The sequence below is a fragment of the Setaria italica genome, chromosome VIII (genome assembly GCF_000263155.2).
Source record: "Setaria italica strain Yugu1 chromosome VIII, Setaria_italica_v2.0, whole genome shotgun sequence".
NCBI classification, from domain to species: Eukaryota; Viridiplantae; Streptophyta; class Magnoliopsida; order Poales; family Poaceae; genus Setaria; species Setaria italica.
Genome location: NC_028457.1, coordinates 30,637,906 through 30,663,921, shown reverse-complemented (window position 1 = coordinate 30,663,921; position 26,016 = coordinate 30,637,906). Strand labels below are relative to the sequence as shown.

Genomic DNA, 26,016 nt, shown 5'->3' with positions numbered 1-26,016 from the left:
TTATCTTCATCCCTGGTGACTCTCCTGGCCATTTCCGGCTTCCTATAGCACACTGTTATAGGGCCAAACATGCATCCCGTGGTCATTCTCACGTGTTCTGACCATCCACGTTGTTTCCATCCCCGAAGCCCTTCTTGGCCGTTTTCGGCCACCTGTGGGCTAGAGCACACGGTTCCTTGGTAACCTCTAGTTTGATCAGGGAAACCAGTGAAAATGAGTCTGCTAATAAGGGTTACAAATTAGGTCAAGAAGAAGGGACTTATAACATTGTGGCTGCTCACGGTTATTTTGGTTGATTAATCCGTCAATTTTGGATCCAATTCGGGATTTTTCTTGGGAAGTTTCGGGAAGAAACTAGCTAGTTACTTCAATTACCTTACCCCACTGCCCTGCACCCACTTTCTCGAACGAGTTATATTCCATTTTTGCTATTACCCCCAGTCTCTAATTCTTCTATATCTGATGATACCTTGTAGCGGCTAGACGAACCATTTAAATTGGTGTCAACCGGAAGTGCAATGATGTATGTAGCTGAGGCCTCCTAACGAACGAACAATTTGAACATTGTAGAGTCTCACGAAACCTCCCCTCTTTACCCTCAATTACATCTAAAAGTGATTTGTATACTTTTAAATTCGATGCCCATGGATTACGGATGGAAGTAAGGGGAAGCAAAAGATGGGTTGCCAATCTGAAACCAGCTATCTTTCCACTTCTATCGCTTCCTAATAGGGCTGTCATGACCAAACACGTAACCTTTTAGCTGTTCCTCACGTTTTCGTCTCTAGAGCCCCTAGGGCAGCTTTCCGACCTCTAGTGGACTATAGCACACGGTTACATGACCGAACATGTCCGCTGCCCATTTTCACTTATTGACCACCTAGTTTCCATCCTCGATGACCCTTCCGAGCCATTTTCAGCGTTTTGCAAGGAATAAGCACACTTATCCAGTGCCATTTTCAAGTGTTCCGACCATTCCCCATGTTTCCATCCCTGATGCCTCTTCGAGCCGCTTTCAATCTATCAACTATAGCGCATAGTTACAATGGCCAAACACGTATCTGGTGGTCATTTTCTTGTGTTCCGAGCGTCCCCAACGTTTTCATCCACTGTACCCCTTCGGGCCATTTTCAACCTCCTGTGAGGTATAGCATACGATTACATGGTCGAACACGCATCCGGTGGCCGTGAAGTCTAGCACATGTTTTATTGGTCCATGATTAGACCTAAGATGGGGCATAACCGGGCTAACATTTAGTCATTGTTGATTAAAACTAGATTTTTTTTATTTTTATATTTTTATTTTAGTATTTTGCAAAAATATATGGGTTAAAAAAAATTGCTAATCTAAACCTATACCGCCGTTTGAAACGGCGGAAGCTACACTGTAGCAGCCTTACCGCCGGTTGAACTAATTCATATGAACTCGGATGGAGATAAACTTTATATGAAAATTGTACATCTCGACGAGATCTACAACTTTGTAGTTCAAACATTTTTCATTTGGTATTATCTTGGTGCTCAAATAATCGACACAAGTTTCAGATCTAAAATTAAATTTTAGATCTAGAAAATGTTTCGATTATTTGAGCACCAAGATGGCTCCAAATGAAAACAATTTGAACTTATATCAACAATTTTGATATAAAGTTTATCTATATCTGAGTTCATATTAAATATTTATTATTTTTTGAATGTGTGGTGCCAAGTTTTAGTTCGTGTCGATTATTTGAGCACCAAGATGACACCAAATGAAAAATATTTCAACTACAAAGTTGTAGATCAAGGTCACCCCGCACCCACAATGACATGAGTCACATAATGAGGAAGCTATATCTGTCACAGGTTCCATAGCTACTTGGCTTCCTGTTTGTGGTGTTATCTTTCTTGAGGGATTTTGGGAGTTATGTGGCACAACTTCACAAGGCAAGGGCAAAACCAGTAGCCCTTATATAAAGGGGCGTTGTGGCCCCCCTCACAGCTATGCCTATATCCTAGAACTGAAAGTAGCTCTCGTTCTCGTGGAGCTTGATCCCCTGGTTAGGTGTTTGACTTGTTGATTAATATCTTGGAACTGAAAGTAGCTCTCGTTCTCATGGAGCTTGATCCCCTGGGAAGGTGTTTGACTTGTTGATTAATATCCTGGAACTGAAAGTAGCTCTCGTTCTCGTGGAGCTTGATCCCTGGTAAGGTGTTTGACTTGTTTCAAAGACACTACGACAAATACCTCAGTTAGTAGCCACAGAATCAAGATGTTTGCTCACAGGGATGGATATTGATAGCTTGGCTCATTGCAGAAAGAGTTTTCACGTTCCATGTGCAGTTCAGATTGGGCTTGGCATCGGCTCAAAGGGGCTGGGAGGGATCCATAGCTGTCATCACGGCCAAATATATAAGATCTATGAACTGATCTATAAGAAGACACCGTTGAACTAGCAAGAATAACATTCCTCCTAGCTTTGAAGCTTACCTCTTTCAAGTTTCTGGTCATGCTTCTCCTTGTGCCGACTATGGCCTCTCTGTCCTATGTACTTCAAATGATATCATCTATTCCATGAGCTACTAGGACCTTTGCCCACAATGACATGATCGAGTCACATTTTTGTCCCACTCTTTCGTCAACTTCCTGTTGGTCGAACATACAAACTCTTGCAAGGAATCTGATGGCATGTTATCTAAAGGAAAGACTTGTGTTATTATGGTTAGACCCAGATGCTCTCTCCGTCGACTGTGGCATCTGCTTCATGCAACTTGACCGCCAATCTAGTTGATGGAGCTTCCTTCGTACGAGAATGCAAAGCATCCCGCCGTCCGCCACCCCATTAACCGTTTTTCCAGCACTATGCCTTCCTCTTGTGCCCTAAACATGTTTCAAAGATACTACCACATGTGATAAGCTGATTTGCCTTGGAAAGTGGTGAAGGAGTTGGTGAGAGGTCCCGCGGATCAACCGAGTCCCTTGTAAACAAAAGAACAGAGAGCGAACAAATGGAGGACGAGCAAGAATTATGACTTATTCACATTCTAATAAGCTTATTCACAATGCACCATTGGTCTACTCTATGCCAAATACCTCAGTCAGTAGCCACAGAATCGAGATGTTGCCTCACAGGGATGGATTGATAGCTTGGCTCATTGCAGAAAGAGTTTTCACATTCCATGTGCAGTTTAGATTGGGCTTAGCATCAACTCGAAGGGGCTGGGAGGGCTCCATAGCTTTCATCACAGCCAAATACATAAGATCTATGAACTGATCTATAAGAAGACACATTGAACCAGCAAGAATATCATTCCTCCTAGCTTTGAAGTTTACTTCTTTCAAGCTTCTGGTCATGCCTCTCCTTGTGCCGACTATTGCCTCCCTATCCTGTGTACTTCAAATGATCTGTTCCATGAGCTACCAGGACCTTTGCCCACAATGACATGATCGAGTCACATTTTTGTCCCACTCTTTCGTCAACTTCCCGTTGGTCCAACATCCAAACTCCTACAAGGAATTTGATGGTATATTATCTTGGAATGTGGTGGAGGAGTTGGTGAGAGGTCTCGCGGATAGTTTAGAATCAAATGCTTTAGAATACCCTTACAAAATTTGTGTTGTCTTATCCTTACAAACTCCCTTTGACATTTACTACCCTCCACTATGGACTTTCCCTAAACATGTTTCAAAGACACTACGACAATGTGATAAGTTGAGTAGACAAACAAAGGAGTATAAATGGACATCTATATAAGGATGAAACCAATATGTGGAATATAACAAGGAGTTTGTCTGATTTGCCTTGGAAAGTGGTGGAGGACTTGGTCAGAGAGATCTCACCGCAAGTGCAATTTGACGTGGTACTTTAACAGCTATGATACAAGTGAGACATATATACATGACATATCATTACAATGCATCACAAGTTTAGAGGAGGGCTATCTTCCAAAGGTCCATTTAATGTTGTGCAAAAGATGATAAACGTAATGTGTTGTGCCCTAAACATGTTTCAAAGACACTACCATGCATGCGATAATAAGTTGATTTGCCTTTGGAAACTGGTGGAGGAGTTGGTGAGAGGTCTTGAGTGCGATTTGACGTGTTAATTTGAAATACGTTGACGGACCAAATGTTCCTCTATCTCTTCATCATCAGAGTGGTCATAAGTATCATTATCATCTGCAAACATCTTTGCAATCATTTGTTTTGCTAGCTGCTATCAGATCATTAAAAACTTCATTTTCATAGGGAAAAAGGAAGCGTGCGATACCATCCTGTAATAGTGCACTAGTTTAATTAGAGGAGGGCTATCTTCTAAAGGTCACATTTGTTGTTGTGCAAAACAAGATAAACGTAATGTGCTCTTCCCTAAACATGTTTTAAAGACTAGTCTACCATGTGATAATAAGCTGATGATTTGCCTTTCTCCCTTTGTTCCCCCTCCATGTACAATCGATCTACCTTCTATTCCGCATGGCGCCGCACTAGTACCGGGTTGTGGCAGCAACCGGTGCTAGAGGGTATCCCTTTTAGTACCGGTTGATGCCACCAACCGGTAATAGAGGGTGGGTAGCCCTTTAGTACCGGATTAAGGTAACAACCGGTACTAATGCTCACCCTTTAGTACCGGTTGTTGCCCCCAACCGGTACTAAAGGGGTCATCGAGGTGCGCTCCGGACAGTTTACATTAGTACCGGTTCCAAATGCAACCGGTACTAAGGCTAGGGATGAAAGATCGTTTTTCTAGTAGTCACATGTCCTTCATATAGAAAACCTGAAGCACATCATTGGCAAGGACGAATGATTTAGTCGGTTGGTTGGATCCATTGCCTTCTACGAAATTGCATTGAGAAACACATAGCTTTACAAGTGGTTGTGAAGAGTCCGCTAGGAAGAGTAGTCCTTCTTATTGCATTGGAAGCATGGACAACATAGATGTTGACATGCATAAGTACTCACCTTTGCTGTTAAGGGTTCGCTAGTGTCTTTGTAGTCTTCGAGCAAATCCGAGATGTCTATGGCGGCGTGCCTCAGCCGCTTAAGCCACATCTGCACCCACTTCTCCTTGGCCGATCACAAGTGACATGATTTTTCACTCAAACTATGCGCGTGCGCGCGCGGTGCGTGGGATTCGAACCAATGATCTCAAGCCTCACGCATAGCTTCCTTACCATCTCACCTACACAGTAAATCTGACTAAGTGGAGGATGCAATCCTTTATAGTAACTCGTGGGGGGTGCTTTAGTCCCGGTTGGTGCCATCGTACCCTTTACTCTTGGTTGGTAACAGCAACCCGGACTAAAGGTGTTTGCGCAGGACTAAAACCTCTTTAGTTCCGGGTAAAAAAGCTACCGGGACTTTTGTTGAGGATGAAAGGTCGTTTTTCTAGCAGTGTCAGCGTCCTGGAGCGCTGCTGAGATGGACTCCAGCACCGAGTTCATGTCCTTCAGGTCGTCGCCAAAGTTCCACAGCAAATTGGCCTGCTTCGCAATAGCAGAGGTGAGCTTGTGTTTTTGGCAATAGCGACAACAAGGGAAGTGAGCAGTCTAGCTAAGATCTCCACCATTGCTGCAGAGCTCCCTGAGACGTGTGTGAATGGTGTGTGAAGAGTATTGTGAACAAAGGTGAAATAAACTTATGTATGCAGCTTGCAGCCTCATAAAAGTTTGCAGCATCCCAAGGTGTGGATGCATGCACTCATGTGCCTCTTGTCTGCTCTTGACTGGCTACTCGAGTCTTGGACGCCTCGTTATCTCTTTTGAAGCTGAATCTTTATAACTAATTTCGAAGATAGAGTATACTGTTCCTCATCTTTTCTTTTCCCGTTGGATGGCATTTAGTGTTCCTCATATTCGTTCATCCTCGCATGTTATGCGTCGGCAGTAAAAGAAACTGAACTCATTAACCTCGCACGTTCTATGGGGACACCTCTGAGATGAAGTCTCGAGGTTGGAAAACAAGAGGCGTGAGAAACGTGACCACGTGGAAGAGTTCAATTTGTACACGTCACCTCAAATGACATTTATGTATGGCATATCCTAAGAATGTAGTGGTTGAGGAAGGATATTTTCGGAATGTAAAGTGGCTGATGGGTCACTATAAAAGGGGAGCCCTACCTCATTGTATAGAGAGATCAACTTTTTCCAATTCCAAGTATTATTCTCTTTTCTTTATCAATCTGTTTGGTGTCAAATTCCTTTGAGACCAACACTAGCTGTTGGGAACGGTTCAATAATTCAGAGGCGAGGACAGGAGGCAGCTCACGTAATGACACACAGTTCGAGGCTTAAATGCAAGTTAGTACATAGATGTCTCACTCAGTCACTATACGATCTTATCTTGATGATCATGCAATAATATATAATAGCACCGTCACAGTCAAGCATGAGTTAGAAAGAAAGAGATCGTTGCTCATGATATGGTGGGGAAGCAAGAGGAAGCTGTCCTAGCACCTCAGACTTAATGCACGTACGATGTCTTAGCGCCAACTGGGCCGGCAGTCGTGTTCCACGCGCACTAGCAGTGGCTACTATACAAGGTGAGCATGGAGATGTCCTACTATTGTTGCTAGCTCAATTATTCTTTTTTCCTAATTAGGGATCCTCACACGTGATCCCAAATTTTGCAGCATCCCATGGTGCCTCTTGTCTGCTCTTATCTCTTTTGAAGCTGCATCTCGTTGACTAATTTCGAAGATAGAGTATACTGTTCCTCATCTTTTTTTTTCACGTTGGATGGCATATTCGTTGCATTTTGGGCTCTCGGCCAAACTGAATGAATTTGATGTTATATGTGTAGTAGAAGATAACATAACACACCCACGCTCCATATAGATGCCTGAAAAAGATTACATGCTGTTCAAACCTGTGAACAAATTTGCATGACGCCACGCATGGATTAATTTCACATCCGTCAGATCCAGTTTCTCAAACTCTGAGACCTGACCGATCAGCAGAGGCACTTGTTGGTTGTTCTTTCCTTTGGTCTTATGTCCTTATTGTATGTTGGCATCTTCATGATGCACGTGCAAAGTTATCACAATGGCCAACAGCTCTAAGAATATTTTAAAGGTTAGCCAACCATAAGCTCATTTTATCAGCGGCCTGATGGCATGATTGAAAAAATATTTACGTACGAATCCACCCGTACGTCACTGTTGATTAGCTAGCGGTCGGCAACAAACCCACTTGTTGGTTGTTTTTCCCTTTGGACTTAGGTCCTTGCTGTATATTGGCATCTTCGTGGAACCAGCAGAGCCGATCACGCCAAGCCAACATTCATCAACGGGTACTTACCTAACCTGCCACTTACTACCTACTACTACTCCTAATTTATAGGTGAAGGATCGGAACCGGCGACCGGAGGGGGTGAATGTAAGCCTTCAAGATTCTCTTCGAGAATAATGTCTATATCCTAATTGCCACCCCAAAGCACACTTCGCTCCTAATTGCTAAGATGACACAATAGTGAAAACGAGGCGCGAATCCTGCAAGATGTGCGCGCTGTTACTGCACATGCATCATGGCATTCCCATAGAATACAGGTGGCGCACATGAGTGCTGGCATTTGGATCAAACGTAACGTTGCTAGCGCCGAGAATCGTTCACAGCCAACTCAAATAGTCAAATGGAGGCAAAAGGTAGAGGCCGGGGCGGCCAATCAAGTTATAGTGGTAGAATTAAGTCTCTTTTGAGAAAATCATACTATTACTAATTTTGGAGCTCCTTTTGAAGCCTCCAAGCGAAGCCACCTAGGATCCTAGGTGGACACTCTACAAAAAAGAGACATATTTAAAATTTCCACAAACAAGCAAAACATCTTGCCATCAACGAGTAGACTCAAACATCGTAGCCATTGGATCTATTATAATTTCTAAAAAAGTTACCCACCTATGCCATTAAGAAAGTAGCCTAAAGTAACCCTAAATTTATATCTAAATTACCCACCTCTGCTATTATATAAAATAAGCTAAAGTAACCCCCTAATCTTCATCTAAATTACCCACTTATGCCATTATAAAAAATAATTTAAAATAACCGCTTAAATTTGCAACTAAATTGTCTACAACTAATACTTAAAAAATAACTTAAAGTAACAATATGACATAACTCAATGTATCATAATAAAATGCTATGCTGCGTGGGCAATAGACATATCAATCTTCCAGCTGATGTACTGCTTGTTACACCAACGTGACTCACTGCCGCTTTAAGCTTGTACACCACACTACTTACCGTCCAAGCACCACTGATTTCTGTGCAACCGTGTTTCATGCAAGCAGCTGCTATCTCTGAATTCTAATTTTTCCTATTGTTTGGCGGGAAGTGCTATGCATGGACGCTGCATCTCGCGGACCGCGTGGGTTTACTTTAATTATTAGTGAATGGCTGGATAAGATGTGGATCTGATTTTAATCGCGTGTCAGCAGTTGCCATTGGGCTTTGTCTGATGCGAATGTCAAGCAGAATACCCCCTTTCCTTGCCATTGGACCACCCATTTGCACCTTGTCCATATCATCACATAGCGCAGCTGCCTATAAATTGCAGCCGGCAACGTCCATTCAAGAATCACCTCTCAACACAAAACCAATAAACTTAGCTAGGTAACCAAGGAAGGTAGCAGCAAGAGGAGGCAATGGAGGGAAAGAGGACTACCGCTTTGATGGTGATCATGTGCCTGGTCATCTTGAGCCTCAATGTTAACCCGGCCACCGCGGCACAGTGCAGCTGCTGCGTATCCGCCCGGGCAAAAGCATGTTGTTTTGCTTGTATTACTGCAGGTGGCTCCGACTCACTCTGCAAGAACACTTGCTGTTTCCCATGTGTTCTGTCCGATTCTGGTAAATTTAGTAAACTCACTCTATTCAATGCATTTAATTTGTTATATGTACATACAAGCTTTGTAGCATATCGTGGACTAATACGTATGTGTGGCCTTCCATGCATTTCCGTTAATGTAATTTGTTGACTTCACTTCTCATCTCACAACTTCAGGCATATTACTTACATCATGCAGACATCTTGTACTCTATTTCCACTGCAAAATTAACTCATGCGCTAATGGGATTTCCATATCTCAATTTGACAGTTGCTGCTAAGATGGAAGAAATGGCAGTGCTTGCTAAGATGGAAGAAGCTGGACAAGCCTAAAACGATATGATTGCATTGCTACCAGCATGAATGCCATTCATAGGCATATGTTGCTATGCTTCAAGCTATGGCCAAGTTATGTTCATGTTTATCTCCAATAAATTGTTCACCATATGGGGCGACCTCTAGTCGAGGTCCATCTGTTGGTCTCAACTATATGTGTGTCGTGCATCTGTGGGCGCGTGTGTGTGGTGACAAGCATATTTAATTCCTCTCGCTGCTTGTAATAAGGACACAGACACTGTCCACCGTGATATGTGTCATGAACAGTCTAATATGTTTATGTATTGTCTCTGGCCTTAGCAAGTTTATTGAAACATGATTATTATTATTATCTGTTTGTGCATGTTTTTTACTTAATTTATTCTCGGCGGATTTTTGATGTTTTTGTGAGTTTTGGATTATGGGAGATAATTATGATTGTCATGCGAAAGAGTATTCCGAATCCTAGTAGGAATGCCAAAGGGGGAAAGAAACTTGGTCGATTTCTAGGCTGCTATCACTTTCCTTATTTTCTCGGGCCTCGGAGACTTGGTGTTAGGGGAACAATACAACACACTAAAGGCGGTACAGCTGCGAAAAGACAACATGATGAGTGGAAAATACACTCATTTTTATCCTCGTTTAAACTGGATATAACTCATTGCTAGGCTTGGGTTTGCCCTCTTTCTCCTGATCCTAACTGGTTGATGTTGTAGCTCGCGATGCCAGATGTGTTGCAATGCTTTGTTTTTTATGTTGCAATTTGATCGGAAAATTGTTGGAGAACACGGTCTTGTTGTTCTCCGGTGAGCTCCTCCCAAGGGTCTAATGTGCAAATGGCTGGACTCATATATGCTTGGAGGGTCAAATCTGGAGAAAGGCAAGGCGTTTGAATGTTTCATCTTCAACTGTTGCAATTGATTTCGTGATGTTTCATCTAGTCATTTCAAATGTGGCATTTGGTGATTTGAAATGTTTCAACCACTTATTTCAGCTTTTTGCAATTTGCATAAAGCTTCTTTTCTTAATTTCATCATCGCCGTCATCATCATCACTGTCAAGGTTGTTGTTGGATATGGCTCCATAATTCAGAGGTAAGGAGAGGAGGCAGCTCGTGCAATGACCAGTTGGAGGCCTAAATGCATATGTTATATGTGCTCATTCAGTCACTATATATATTACCTTGATACCATGCAATAATTGTACTGTAGCAGTCAGGAAGCAGTTGCTGACAAGCTGAGGAAGCAAGGCAGCCGTATCATCGAAGACTTAACAATGCAGGATGTCTGATCGTGCACTCGTCACTGGTAGAGAATTGGCCTTTAGTCCCGGTTGGTAGGGTGCATATCTCCCGAAAATCCATCCGGGATAAACCAAACGGGACAAAAGGGGGGGGTCTTTAGTCCCGGGTCTTTTAACCGGGAGTAAAGGTCCCCCTTTAATCCCGGTTGGTGTCACCAACCGGGACTAAAGGGCCTGCCACGCCAGGCGCGGGATAGGCCCTTTAGTCCCGGTCCAACCGGGACTAAATGGCGCCCTGCATGGCACTGCCTGGCGCCTGAATTTTTCATGCATGCATCACGTACGTAGTACCGCAGCCCTTTTGTTAACCTTTAGTAGTTGAGATTTTTTTAGAATGAAATCAACTAGTATTTAAACGAATGGGATTTGTAATTATACAATTACTATATATATACACAATTCTGATACACAATTCAACTAGTACAAATCGATCATAATTAGCGCGTATTATATATACAAATAAATCAAAGTATCTATCTACAATCTTCCCGTCAAGGTGTTGCTGATCGGAGTGTCTAATTGTCGTCCATCGTAATAAAATTCTCCTTTTGGATCTACCACCTCGTCCATTAGGAATCCAATGAGACCTTCACATATTGCCGCTACTCTTTCTTCCTTCAAGAGTCCTTGTTGAATATTTAACATCTATAATTTGGAAATTTGTGAATGTTACACGAACAAATACATATAAGGAGCTAGAAAATAATTAACTAGTAATAGTTTTATTTTACATACTTTAAAGTTGTGCGGCGTCATCTTTAGTCCCTTGGGTCCCATAAAACTGTGCATGTGCTCACAGATGTAGTAGCCACATAGATTATTCCCGGGTTCCTGTCTTAAGCACTTCAGTGCGGAAAAAAATAAGTTATGAAATATTCTTGTTATACAATGTAATAAATGTGCAGACTTCATACGTACCGGGAAGTCTGTGTTCCATATAAGTTTTTCTTTGAATGAACCTTTGTGTGTCCTTATGAATTGTTTCCATGCGCTGCGGATTAGAATAATGAATGATATAGTGTAACAGGGATAAAATTTAGAAAACAAACTTTTGCATAGAGATAAAGGTCCAGAATTATTACAAGCCTAGCATGTCTTGCATTTCTTGGTACTCCACCAGATCTTTCCTCAACGAATTGAAGACAGTGACGTGGCTTCTTTTAGGCTCAATTATAATAAGGATCTAGTGGAAGCTGCGTGCGTAAAATGTTCATGCATATTAGAGCTAACTAACATGTAGAGATAAGGAAAAAGACATCGAAAGTAGACGGTATACACACACTTACTTGAAGTTGTATGGAAGTAGTATGAAATCCTTGAATGTTTGTTTGTCTAGGAAATTGTATACTTCCACCAAGGTTTTTTCGGCGCTAATTATATCTGTTGTTGGTTAACTACAGATGGATCCATGAAGCCTATATGTAGGTACGCCTCTCGGCAGCATGTCTGAATTAGCATCCTACATGAAATGGAAGACGAAGTTAGTACGGTGACGCACGCCAAAATTTACATGTAGAGATAAACGGACACTTACAGAACCCAAGCGCTGATCAGAGAGACGTCCAGGGCATCATGATGGTACACTTCGTATATATCCTTGAAGTCTAGCCACAGCACTTTCTCGCCTTCGCCGTGAAAATCTATCGGTTTTACCTTCAGGCCGAGCATCTCCCTCGAGTCGGCGGATACCATCATGTACCATTGATGGAATGCGTACATCTTTGTTGATAGCTTCCGTACCAATGAAGGCTTTACTAGAGGTTTGCCTAGCTCATAAGGCCATCTCGGCTCAGGGGGCGGTGCAGTTGGCATCTCAACTTGCCCTAGGCATTCATCAAGTCCCAGACCTGTTTCTTGCATGATCTTCAATACTTCTGCTTGTTGATGCAAGGGCATTGCTTTTACCCGTTGAGCGTCTTTTTTTGATAAATGGCTGAGGTCGGGGACAGCACTGCTGGAAGATGACTTTCCTTTCCTTTTATCCTTTTCATCAGCCTTTACTAAAGCCCGTTCATAGTTTGATAAGAGTGGTATCCTTTTATTGGCTCCTTCTTCCATCCTGATAAGAAAGTTTAAATCTTTTCGATTTACTGGCGGTGGCTCCATCTCCCTTGCTTTTTTTTCTTCGGCTTGTTTCTTGAACCACTCACTGGCCTCTCGTTGGATTTCTGCCCACTGTTCCGCATGAGACATTGCCTCCCAGCGTTCCTTACGAGTCACTTCAGGCTCCCTTGTTTTCTTCTTTCTCTGTCTTTGCTTGGGAGGCGGTGCTCGTGACTTCTTTAGTGGTGGTGCAGGTTCCTTCATGGGGGCCGCTCTTGGTGCCGGCGACGGTGATCGGGGAGGGGTGTTGTTATTGTCGTCGTCGCTCCCACCACCAGGATGTGGTGGAGATGGAGACCTTGATATAGATGGAAGGGACGGTCCTGGTGCAGGTTGTGCAGGAGATGACGGTCTCGAGCTATAAGGAGAAGGCCGCTGCTGGGGATCTACGGGGAGCGGTCTTGAGCTCTGAGGAGATGGCTCCGTGCCGGGAATAATGATGTAGCGTTTTCGCCATAGAATGATCCCATGAAGCGCATCTTCCAGTGTCTTTTCCCCGTCGCCTCCCGGGAGGTCGAGCTCTAGACCTTCATATTGGCTATCAACTATTTGCTCTACGCGGACGCTGGCGTAGCCAAGTGGAATCTCCATGCCATGACTGCTCTGCCCCGCCAGCGTTGCTAACGCACTCTCGTACGCTACCTGTACATATAGCAGAAGTAAACAAGTTGAACTCCGATCTCGAGGCGTGGATCAATTGACAAGATTGCATAAATATTATGTATAAGCTAGTATACCTTAATAGTGAGGTTGCCGACCGGTGCATGCAGCTCACATGAGGTCCGTTGCATGATGGCATCCACGGGGAACCGTTGCTCCTCCACGGGTAACCTGGGCGTCTGCGCATCGGGGACACCTGTAGAAGCACATCTGCTCAAGAGGCGTTGAGAAGGGCTGGCGGTGTTAGGATTCGGCAATGCTCCAGATTGGGCCAACTCCGCAACTGCGTGGGCCACTCGACGATAGATTTCCTCCATCATTCTTTGTTCTTGTGCGTGCACTTTAGATTCTAGCATCTGCCGCTAGCTCTCCTCGATCTGTTCCTTTCTTCGCTTCCGGCTTCTGTACGAGGCGCTGTCGCCTCGGAAAGCAAACTTCCACGGAACGACCCCGAACCCCCGGCAACATCCTAGGTGCTCCGGATTACCGAGGGCCAATGTGAGCTCATTATTTTCTCGGTCCACCTTCAACCTCCCAGCCTTAGAATCTTCAATGTTCTTCACAAGATGTTCGGCCTTCTCACGTATTGTGTCATTGAAAATCAACGTCCCATCCTCTTGGCTCAAGGAGCCTCCATGAGCGTAGTACCAATTTTTTGATTGTTCGGGCCATTCAATAGTTGCCGGTACGATTCCCCGTTCGATCAGATCTTGTTCCATCTTCCTCCACTTGGGAATTGCTGAGCCATACCCACCTCACCCCAGATGATGATGGTAGCCCTTCTGACTAGCATTTGTTGTGTTGGTCATGATCTTTTTCACACCGTCTTCACTCCTCTTATATTCAACAAATGCATCCCAGTGGTCCCTCAACTTTGGCCACGCGTTGAAGTCTGGAGTTCGACCCTTCTTAATGTAGTGGGTATCCAGCATCTTCTTGAATGTCTGGAATTGTGTAGCCATCTTCTTAAGCGTCCACGCTTTCACATCCTTCTCAATATATCCTTCAGGGAATGTGAAATGTCTCTTGACGTCTTCCCACAGCATATTCTTTTCTGTCTCCGGGAGGACGTACGGATTAGTGCTTCTGCCCTTCCATTCTCTGATGCTGATAGGCACGTTGTCCCGGATGATTGCCCCGATCTGACTCACGTACTTCTTTGCTACTTTCTCGGGAGAAACCGACCTGCCCTCTTCTGTCACTTCCGTGATGACAAGCCTCCCTTCCATCACCTTTGTATGACCTCGGGTCTTCTGCCCTTGCGTCGATCCAGAGGGCTAACAGTTCAAGATTCGTTAATTAGTACGTAGTAGTAACGGTGGTGTGAAACAATACAAGAATCATTATATATACCTCGCCGGAACCTTCCGGCACGGCAAGGTGTTGCTGGGGCTCTTGCTCTTCATTCCCATCAGCGAACATGTTGAGGAACATGTCCGCCTGGGTGCCCTCTTTATCCATGTACGATAGTAAAAGGTTGTCGCCACTACCATCACCAGCGATTATCTGCTCCATGATATACCTTGCGGTCTCATCGTCTGCCATTTCAACTATTGATTGAAACATACATGGAATCATACATGACAGTCATAGAAATCGCCTTAGTTATATGTACATACGGGTATATACATGAAATCATAAAATAACATGAATCCCACAAAGTTCGGAATATTTATACAAATTTCTACAAATTAGTAGTACTTTGTGACAAATTTCTAGCAATAACATGAATTCGTACGAATTTCTAGCAATAACATGAATTTTTACGAATTTCTAGCAATAACATGAATTTTTACGAATTTCTAGCAATAACATGAATTTTGTACGAGTTTCTAGCAATAACATGAATTTTTACGAATTTCTAGCAATAACATGAATTTTTACGATTTTCTAGCAATAACATGAATTTTTACGATTTTCTAGCAATAACATGAATTTGCAGAGGCCGGGGCGGCGGAACAAAGGAGGCAAGGACGGAGTGAGGTGGCCTTAGCAATGATTAATTTCTACCAAATTTCTACTAATTTGTCCATATTTATTGGAATTTCTAGCAATAACATGAATTTGCGACGGAGGCTGAAGGGCGGAGGCGGGGACGGAACCACGGACGGTGCCTAGGTTGGGACGATGGCGGTCAGGGCGGCGGGACGGCGGAGACGGGGACGGAACCACGACGAAACACGATTCATTTCTAACCTAGGCGGAGCGATGAACCTAATTACTACTAATTACTACTAATTTACACTATTTTGATTTTCTAACACATATACAGAAATCTATTGAATTTCTACCTAATTACTACCTATTTATTTTCTAACTTAAAAAAAAGGCCCTTGCTGACGCAAGCCGGTGGGCTTGCGTCAGCAAGGCGGTACTCCCGGCGCCAGTGCCGGCCGGCGCGGCGGACCTCTCGCGCGCGGTCGACGGTGGCCGGGGCGACGAGGTGGCCGGGGCGGCGGGACGGCGGCGGCCGGGGCAGCGGGACGGTAACGGCCGGGGCGGCGGGACGGCGGAGGCGACAACGGAGCGAAGGCGCGCGGGACGGCGGGATGGCGGAGGCGGGACGGTGATGAGGCGGCGACGAGGGGCGACGAAGGGCGACGAGGCGGCGACCCGGGGCGACGAGGCGGTGACGAGGATGGAGGCGGCGACGAGGCCCGCGATGGAGCTGGTGGCCGGCTGCGACGAGGTAGGGGTCGGGCGCGACGGAGGAGGATCGAGGCAGGCCGGCCGGGGCGATGGAGGAGGAGGATGTCTGGGCGCGGTCGGCGGCGGGACGACGATAGCCGGGGCAATGGGGGACGACGGCGGCGGCGGCCGGCGAGGGAGGCGGACGGGCGGCGATGGAGCAGAGCGCGCGCAGACTTGGCGAAAATTTTGCTAAGTGTAACTGGCGTGGGGGGTAGAAGGGGCTACAGTGCCATTTAACCCCCCCCCCTTTTATCCCGGTTCGTAATGGCACCCGGGACAAAAGGGTGCGTCCGCCAGGATGGCCTGGGAGCCTACCCTTTTATCCCGGATCCCACCACCAACCGGGATAAAAGGGGGGGACCTTTTATCCCGGTTGCAGTTGGCAACCGGGATAAAAGGGTACGTCCAGGCGGGAGTCGAAAAATACCCTTTTATCCCGGTTGCAGTTTGCAGCCGGGATAAAAGGGACGCCTTTTGTCGCGGTTGCTGTTGGCACCCGGGACAAAAGGTCTTTTTCCTAGTTTTCTTCTCCCGCAAGTTTTTTGGAAATGGATTTTATTTATCTTTTCACTGCATTTCAGGATGAAAAACAAAAACCTTCACATATTTTTGTACATGCAAAAATATATTTAATTAGCGAGTAAATTGACTATAAGTGTGATTTAGTCATTAATTCTATACCAGTTCATTTAGCCTCTAAAATATTTATTTTACTGCATCGCTGTGATCAAGAATTATTCAATTAAATAATTTCAATGCGCAGAAAAATCCATGTATGTGTGTGGTTAACATTGTTCATGTTTATCTAAAAAATCTTCACCTAACAAATTTAAGAACACATGAAATCATACATAGGGTAAATTAAAAATTGTATCAATTAATACACAAAGGTCATGTAAATTTAGCGCATTACAATACAACGTTGTAAAATTTCTTCTTCACGAAAGTTCCTTGATCATGATCGCGGCGTAAGTACGGAGCCTCTTCTTTAGATAGCAGGATGCTTGGATCAACTTCAACGGCGAATGGAGGCATGCCATCAAACTGATCATAATCATCTGATTGGTCTGTTTTATCCTCGACTCCCACGATTTTTCTTTTACCTAGAAGAACTATGTGGCACTTTGGCTCCCATGTCTCTTCTGGATTTCTCTTGGGTTTGCTACACATGTCCTTCACATAGAACACCTGATGCACATCATTGGCAAGTACGAATGGGTCATCACTGTATCCAGTCTTGCTCAGATCTACTATTGTCATTCCGTACTGATCTTTGGTTACGGCAGTTAGCTTCACCCAATTGCAAAGAAATATAGGGATGTACAGCGGTCCGTATTCGAGTTTCCATATCTCCTGTATGAAACCATAATACGACTCCTTGCTATTATTTCTGTCCATGGCATCTATGCGGACACCACTATTCTGGTTCGTGCTTTTCTGGTCCTGGGCTCTCGTGTAAAATGTATAACCATTTATCTCATAGCCTTGGAATTTCACGATTGTGCTAGCAGGTCCCCTGGCTAACCAGGCAAGCTGTGGGTGAATCTCAGAGTTACCCATAAGTTGTTGGCGCAACCAGGAGGGAAAAGTTTCCATGTGATGACGGGTAAGCCAAGCATCGGATTTGGTCGGGTTTTTGGAAACTACCATCTGCCTGTGCTGCTCGATATACGGAGACACGAAGGATGACTGTTGTAGAACAGTGTAGTGTGCCTTGTCGAACAAATCAGTATCATTGCTCAAACTTGATTTCCTTCCAAGGGTGCCCATTCCTCGAAGCCTCCCCTCATGGCGTGAAGTTGGAACCCCAATCGAGTCAATTGAATCAATAAAATCAACACAAAACTCGATCACCTCCTCTATTCCATATCCCTTGACAATGCTTCCTTCTGGACAGGCACGATTAAGAACATAGTTTTTTAGGACTGCCATGAACCTCTCGAAAGGCCACATATTGTGCAGGTATACAGGTCCGAGAATACCAATCTCTTTAACTAGGTGAACCAGTAAGTGCGTCATAATATTGAAGAAGGATGGTGGAAATAACAACTCAAAACTGACAAGACATTGCACCACATCGTTCTGTAGCTTTGATAGCTTGGATGGATCGATTGCCTTTTGCGAAATCGCATTGAGAAACGCGCATAGCTTTACGAGCGGCAACCGGACATTTTCTGGTAGAACACCCCTCAGTGCAACTGGAAGCAACTGGGTCATCAACATGTGGCAGTCATGAGCCTTGAGATTTGTAAACTTCTTTTGTTTCATATTTATTATTCCTTTTATATTCGAGGAGTACCCAAACGGGACCTTCATACTATTCAAGCATTCAAACATGCTATCCTTCTCTTCCTTGCTGAGAGTGTAACTGGCAGGACGTAAGTAGTGATGTCCATTATCTCTCTTTTCCGGATGTAGGTCATCTCGTTGCCCCATGGCTTTCAGGTCCTGTCGTGCTTCCAATGTATCTTTTGAGGTCCCATAAACACCCATGAAGCCTAGCACGTTCACGCAAAGATTCTTCGTCAGGTGCATCACGTCTATTGCGTTGCGAACCTCTAGGATTTCCCAATAAGGTAGCTCCCAAAATATTGACTTTTTCTTCCACATGGGTGCATGTCCGTTATCGTCGTTCGGAACAGGTTGGCTACCAAGACCCTTTCCAAAGACTACATTTACATCCTTCATCATCTCGAAGACACGCTTTCCATTACGGTGTGCAGGTTTTTTACGATGGTCTGGCGCCCCTTTGAAATGCATCCCGCTCTTTCTCAGCTGGTGGTGAGCAGGGAGAAATCAACGATGACCCATATAGATGACCTTCTTACAATGCTTCAAATACATGTTGTTTGTGTCGTCTAAACAGTGGGTGCATGCCCGATATCCCTTATTTGTCTGTCCTGAAAGGTTACTCAATGCAGGCCAATCATTGATGGTTACGAACAACAATGCTCGTAGATTAAAGATCTCTTGTCTATCCTCATCCCACACACGTACACCTTCTTCCTTCCAGAGCTGTAAAAGGTCATCAACCAACGGTCTTAGGTACACGTCAATGTCGTTGCCGGGTTGTTTTGGGACTTGGATAAGCGCCGGCATCATAATGAACTTCCACTTCATGCACAGCCAAGGAGGAAGGTTGAACATACAAAGGGTCACAGGCCAAGTACTATGGCCACTACTCAACTCACCGAATGGATTGAATCCATCAGTACTTAAACCAAACCTTATGTTCCTTGCTTCACTTTCAAAGTCCGGGAATGCTCTATCAATTGATCTCCGTTGTGCCCCATCTGCGGGGTGTCTCAGCATCTCATCTTCCTTACGGTCTTCTTTGTGCCATCGCATCAACTTAGCATTCGCCTTGTTCCTGAACAAGCGCTTCAAGCGTGGTATTATAGGGAAATACCACATCACCTTCGCGAGAACTCTCTTCTTGGGAGACTGCCCCTCGATATCACCAGGATCATCTCGCCTGATCTTATACCGCAGGGCTTCGCAGACGGGACAAACATCCAATTTCTCATATTCATCACCACGATAGAGGATACAGTCATTAGGGCATGCGTGTATCTTCTGAACATCCAATCCGAGAGGGCAAATAATCTGTTTAGCTTCATATGTTGTGCACGGTAATTCATTATTCTCGGGGAGAATCTTCTTGACAATGTTCAACGTCCCCTGAAATGCCTTATCGGACACACCATTTTTTGCCTTCCATTGCACAAATTCTAGTATCGTACCTAGTTTTTTATGGCCCTGCTGGCAACTTGGGTACAACAATTTTTGGTGATCATCTATCATGCGCTGCAACTTTGCTGCTTCCTTCTCAGTTTCGCAATCTCTGTATGCATCTCGTATCACCTGACCAAGGTCATCAGTAGGGCCATTTTCTGCAAACCCATCTTCATCAGCCTCGCCCATTGTAGTACCTGCAAAAGCTTGGCCTGCAACCCAGTCCGAAATGGTGTCATCTTCCTCCTCCTCCTCGCCATCTTCCATTACGACCCCTAGTTCACCGTGCTTGGTCCAAACCAAATAGTTAGGCATGAAACCGTATTTAAACAAGTGGCTGTGAATAGTCCCCCAGGAATCCTTTGAATACTCCTTCTTGTTATTGCATTGGAAGCATGGACAACATACGAACCCATTCTCTAGCTTGTTCGCTTTGGCCACTTCGAGAAAATAATACAAGCCATCAATAAACACCTTGCTCCGCCTGTCTGCATTATACATCCATTGCCGGTCCATCTGCATCGTATTACGCATGAAAATGGATTACACTTGACAATGGATTACGCGTGAAAATTGATTACACTCAAATGTTGCTGAAAGTTTACGTAGAAATACACAAATTTAAATTTGAGAGCAACAACAACATGATACACTACGACAAACCATCCACTTAGTACTATCTAGAAGGACTTCATGCATCCTTGGGCGGCGAAGATGAAGGTTTCGCTGAGGCAGCCTCATCATGTGGTTTATCTGTACCTCCTGCAACAGTAGTACTAATAAGTGGACCTAAAACACCCGGGAATGGCGGTGGAGCATAACGACCACCAAAAGGAGGTTCCTGACCCGCCGCAACAGCATCTTCATGACATCTTCGCAAATAACGAAGCACTGCTTTCTCCACCCATAGAGTTGTTTCGGACACCACTTGTGCCAGCACTTCTTTGGTCATGGAGTTGAGCAGATAACTCAGCAGTTGTTAATCCTTCACCACCCATAGATCATAATCCGGGTTAGCGACTAATTCTTTCTTGCCGTCAGCCTTCACCAGTTCCATGGTCTTAGCCGGCTCCTTGACAGATCCATTGAGGACTCCCATGAGCTGTGCGCCCGCACAGCAGGCAAGAATTGAGCCTTCCATAAGACATAATTCTCCCCTGTAAGCTTTTCAGCTACAGGAGCTCCAAGCTGCGACGCCGTGGGCGCAGTGGCTGACGACGACGATGATGACACCATGACTGTTGCATGCAAGGTGATGACGTGTGCCAGGCAACAAGGTGGCGTGCGCCAGGTGGTGTAGATGTAGATGTATTTTATGGAAGAAGGGCTCTGATTACCATGTCAAAAGAGTTGAACACGGTTGCCCTATCTTGGCTCGCCGTGGTTGCACGTTTATATAGGGGGAAAGTCCCAACAGATTACAATGCATCTTGTTATAGATAAAGTTTAGCCAGCATTCAAATACATCAAGATTCTATCTCTATCTACTAGCCGGCCAACTCAAACCATAACAACTCTTATCTCTAAGATACAATCCTCGTCTCATACGACGGTTCTTCTAACAAGCAGGAGCCTCGAGGCTGGACGTTCATTCCGGATCGTGGATGGAGCCTCGAGGCTAGATGATCAACTTGGCGTGAAGATGAAGTCTCGAGGTTGGAAAACAGGAGGCGTGAGAAATGTGACCACGTGGAAGAGTTCAATTTGTACGGCATATCCTAGGAATGTAGTGGTTGAGAAAGGATATTTTTGGAATGTAAAGGGGGTCATGGGTCACTATAAAAGGGGAGCACCTACCCATTGTAAAGAGAGATCAACTTTTCCCAATTCCAAGTATTATTCTCTTTTCTTCGTAAATCTGGTTGGTGTCAAATTTCGTCGAGACCAACACTGTTGGAAACGGTTCAATAATTCAGAGGCGAGGAGAGGAGGCAGCTCACGTAACGACACACAGTTCGAGGCTTAAATGCAAGTTATAGTACATGTCTCACTCAGTCACTATACGATCTTATCATGATGATCATGCAATATTATATAATAGCACCGTCACAGTCAAGCATGAGTTAAAGAAAGAGATCGTTGGGCACCTCAGACTTAATGCACGTACGATGTCTTAGCGCCAACTGGGCCGGCAGTCGTGTTCCACATTTTGCTAGCACAATTATTCTTTTTTCCTAATTAGGGATCCGCACACGTGATCCCAAATTTTGCAGCATCCCAAGGTGTGGATGCATGCACCCATGTGCCTCTTGTCTGCTCTTATCTCTTTTGAAGCTGAATCTCGTTAATTAATTTCGAAGATAGAGTATACTGTTCCACATCTTTTTTTCACGTTGGATGGCATATTCGTTGCATTTTGGGCTCTCGGCCAAACTGAATGAATTTAATGTTATATGTGTAGTAGAAGATAACATAACACACCCACGCTCCATATAGATGCCTGAAAAAGATTACATGCTGTTCAAACCTGATCTGAACAAATTTGCATGAAGCCACGCATGGATTAATTTCTCATCTTTATCCCGGATGGATTTTCGAGAGATTTAGCCCCTACTGAAAGCGAGAATAATACACGCATAATTTGATTTCATTCATTTGAGTTGAACGTATTACATTATATGGGGAAAGGAAGAAGCCGGACAGGCCACAGAAGTTGAACGGCGCAGTATATAAATGATCTATAACATCATCATACCAATTAACTCGTGATTAATTTATATTTATTTCTGTACCTTTTAGTATATAATATCTTGTCTGTGATTATCTCGTTCCCTTTGGTATGCTCAAGAAAGCAATAATATAGATAGTCGGTATGTTTTAACCATCATGGAAGGGTACCATTTAATTGTTTGGAAAACGAGAGGTACGGTGCAATAGTCGACAAGAAACAATTAGTTCGTCCCTCACATCGAATGATTGGTACACATCTAGTATAGTCGGATTAAAACAAATTAATATATACTCGCAGTGGACTTAGAGTCTGGTGGGCCATGAATTATGGTGGATGTGCTGTCAACTTCCGTAGATAATAAACAAAGATATAGCAATCCTCAGAAACTTGATCAGAGACTGTTAACTTCACAGAGTTGCAAGAAAATTAAAAGTGGCATAATTACATAATGGTGATGATATCATTGTGAATGCTGATGGACGAAATTAAAACAAACATGGCATTACCACATGCCACTTGGTAGAATACAGGTGGCGCACATGAGTGGTTACCCTTTAGTCCCGGTTGGATTTCCCAACCGAGACTAAAGTCCTATTTAAATTTTCCTGCATGGCGTCTGAAATTTTCATGCATCACGTACGTAGTACCGCGGCCCTTTTGTTAACCTTTAGTAGTTGAGACTTTTTTTATAATGAAATCAACTAGTATTTAAACGAATAAAATTTGTAATTATACAATTACTATATATACACAATTCATATACAAAATTCAACTAGTATAATGAAATCAACTATATATACAAATCGATCTTAGCGTGCATTATGTATACAAATCAAACTATATATCTACAATCTTCCCGTCGAGGTGTTGCTCGGAGCGTCTAATTGACGTCCATCGTAATAAAATTCTCCTTGTGGATTTACCACCTCGTCCATTAGGAATCCAATGAGACCTTCACATATTGCCGCTACCCTTTTTTTTCTTCAAGAGTCCTTGTTGAATATTTAACATCTATAATTTGGAAATTTGTGAATGTTACACGAACAATTAAATATAAGGAGCTAGAAAATAATTAACTAGTAATAGTTTTATTTTACGTACTTTAAAGTTTTGCGGCATCATCTTTAGTCCCTTGGGTCCCATAAAACTGTGCATGTGCTCACAGATGTAGTAGCCACATAGATTATTCCCGAGTTCCTGTCTTAAGCACTTCAGTGCCGAAAAAAATAAGTTATGAAATATTCGTGTTATACAATGTACTAAATGTGCAGACTTCATACGTAACGGGAAGTCTGTGTTCCATGTAAGTTTTTCTTTGAATGGATCTTTGTGTGTCCTTATGAATTGTTTCCATGCGCTGTAGATTAGAATAATGAATGATATAGTGTAACAGGGATAAAATTTAGGAAACAAACTTTTGCATAGAGATAAAGGTCCAGAATTATTACAAGCCTAGCATGTCTTGCATGTCTTGGTACTCCACTGGATCTTTCCTCAACAAATCGAAGACAGTGACATGGCTTCTTTCAAGCTCAACTATAATGAGGATCCAGTGGAAGTTGCGTACGTAAAATGTTCATGCATATTAGAGCTAACTAATTAATCAGGTAAGGAAAAAGACAACGAAAGTAGACGGTATACACACACTTACTTGAAGTTGTATGGAAGTAGTATGAAATCCTTGAATTTTTGTTTATCTAGGAAATTGTATACTTCCACCAAGGTTTTTTCCGGCGATAATTGTATCTGTTTTTGGTTAACTACGGATGGATTCATGAAGCCAATATGTAGGTACGCCTCACGTCGGCACGTCTGAATTAGCATGCTACATAAAATGGAAGACGAAGTTAGTACGGTGACGCACGCAAAAAAAATAATGATATGAGGCAAAATTTACATGTAGATAAACGGACACTTACAGAACCCAAGCGCTGATCCGAGATGTTTATACAAATTTCAACAAATTAGTAGTACTTTGTAAGAATTTCTACCAAATTTCTACTAATTTCTACATATTTATTGGAATTTCTACAAAATTTCTACTAATGCCTAATAATTTTACAATAACATGAATCCCACAAAGTTTGGAATGTTTATACAAATTTCAACAAATTAGTAGTACTTTGTAAGAATTTCTACCAAATTTCTACTAATTTCAACATATTTATTTGAATTTCTAGCACATTACTACTAATTCCTACTAATTTGAATGAATTTCTACAAAATTTATCAACTGATTTTCTACTAATTTTCTAACTAATCTACAAATATCTATTGATTTTCTAACTAATCTACTAATATCTATTCATTTTCTAACTAAAAAATAAAAAAGGCCCTTGCTTACGACAAGCCGGTGGGTTTGCGTCAGCAAGAGCCGTTCGTTCCCGGCGCCAGTGCCGGCGGACCTCGCGCGGTGCCTAGCTGGGCGACGAGATGGCCGGGACGGCGTGACGGCGGCGGCCGGGGCGGTGGGATGGCGGAGGCGGGGACGGAGCGAGGTGGCCGCAGCAACAACGGGCGGAGGCGGCCGACGACGAGGGACGGAGGCGGCCGGCGACGAAGGACGGAGGCGGCGCGCGCGACAGAGGCGGCGACGAGGCGGCGCGACGAACGAGGGCGCGGCGGCGACAGAGAATGTGGCGTTGATGGAGGCGGCGACGAGGCCCCGCGATGGAGGCGGCCGGCGGCGACGAGGTCGAGGGGGCGCGACGGAGGAGGATCGGAGGCGGGCCGGGGCGATGGAGGAGGAGGCGGTCCGGGCGCGGGCGAGGCGGTCGGGCGGCGGGACGACGATGGTCGGGGCGATGGACGACGAGGACGACGGCGGCCGGCGAGGGAGGCGGATGGGCGGCGACGGAGCAGGTGGAAGGGCACGGGATCTTGGCAGCGGTGAAAATTTGGCTAAGTGTCGTAACTAGCGTGGGTGGTGGTAGAAGAGGCTACAGTGCCTTTTATCCCCCCCCCCCTCTTTTATCCCGGTTCGTAATTGAACCCGGGACTAAAGGCCCTTCTGTCCTGGGTACCAACACCAACCGGGACAAAAGGGCCCCCCTTTTATCCCGGTTGCTAACTGTAACCAGGATAAAAGGGTACGTCCCCGGTGGGAAACGAAAACTACCCTTTTATCCCGGTTGTAGTTGTCAACCGGGATAAACAGGGGGCCTTTTGTCCCGATTGGTGTTGGCACCCGAGACAAAAGGGACGGCCTTTGATCCCGGTTGCTTTTGGCAACAGGGATAAAAGGTCCTTTTGTCTCGGTTTCTATTGGCACCCGGGACAAAAGGGCCTTTTCCCACACTTTCATCTCCCGCCTGTTTTTTGGAAAAGGATTTTATGTATGTTTTCACTGCATTTCAGGATGCAAAAACAAAAAACTTCACATATTTTGAACATGCAAAAATATATTTAATTAGCCAGTATATTGACAATAAGTGTGAATTAGTCATTAATTCTATACCAGTTCGTTTAGCCTCTAAAATAATTATTTTACTGCATCGCAATGATCGAGAAATTATTCAATTAAATAATTTCAACGCGCAAAAAAAATCCATGTATGTATGTGGTTAACATTGTTCATGTTTATCTAATAAATCTTCACCTCAACAAATTTAAGAACACATGAAATCATACATAGGTTAAATTAAAAATTGTATCAAGTACTTCACAAAGGTCAAGTAAATTTAGCGCATTACAATACAACGTTGTAAAATTTCTTCTTCACAAAAGTTCCTTGATCATGATC

General features: G+C 44.0%; 1 protein-coding gene across 2 annotated transcripts in view; it reads left to right on the top strand.

Annotated features, from left to right (window-relative positions):
- The first annotated feature begins 8,528 nt into the window (after positions 1 to 8,528).
- LOC101761845 overlaps positions 8,529 to 26,016 on the top strand; it is a 20,751-nt gene continuing 3,263 nt past the window's right edge. Inside the window, exons 1-2 of one of the 2 annotated variants that reach the window (XM_004979507.4) lie at positions 8,529 to 8,820; positions 9,069 to 9,464. In XM_004979507.4, the coding sequence (XP_004979564.1) occupies positions 8,616 to 8,820; positions 9,069 to 9,130 (267 nt within the window). In that variant the 5' untranslated portion in view covers positions 8,529 to 8,615 and the 3' untranslated portion in view covers positions 9,131 to 9,464. Of the gene's footprint in view, positions 8,821 to 9,068; positions 9,465 to 26,016 lie in introns of those variants that run through there. The other variant, XR_001164653.2, reaches the window with a different exon arrangement.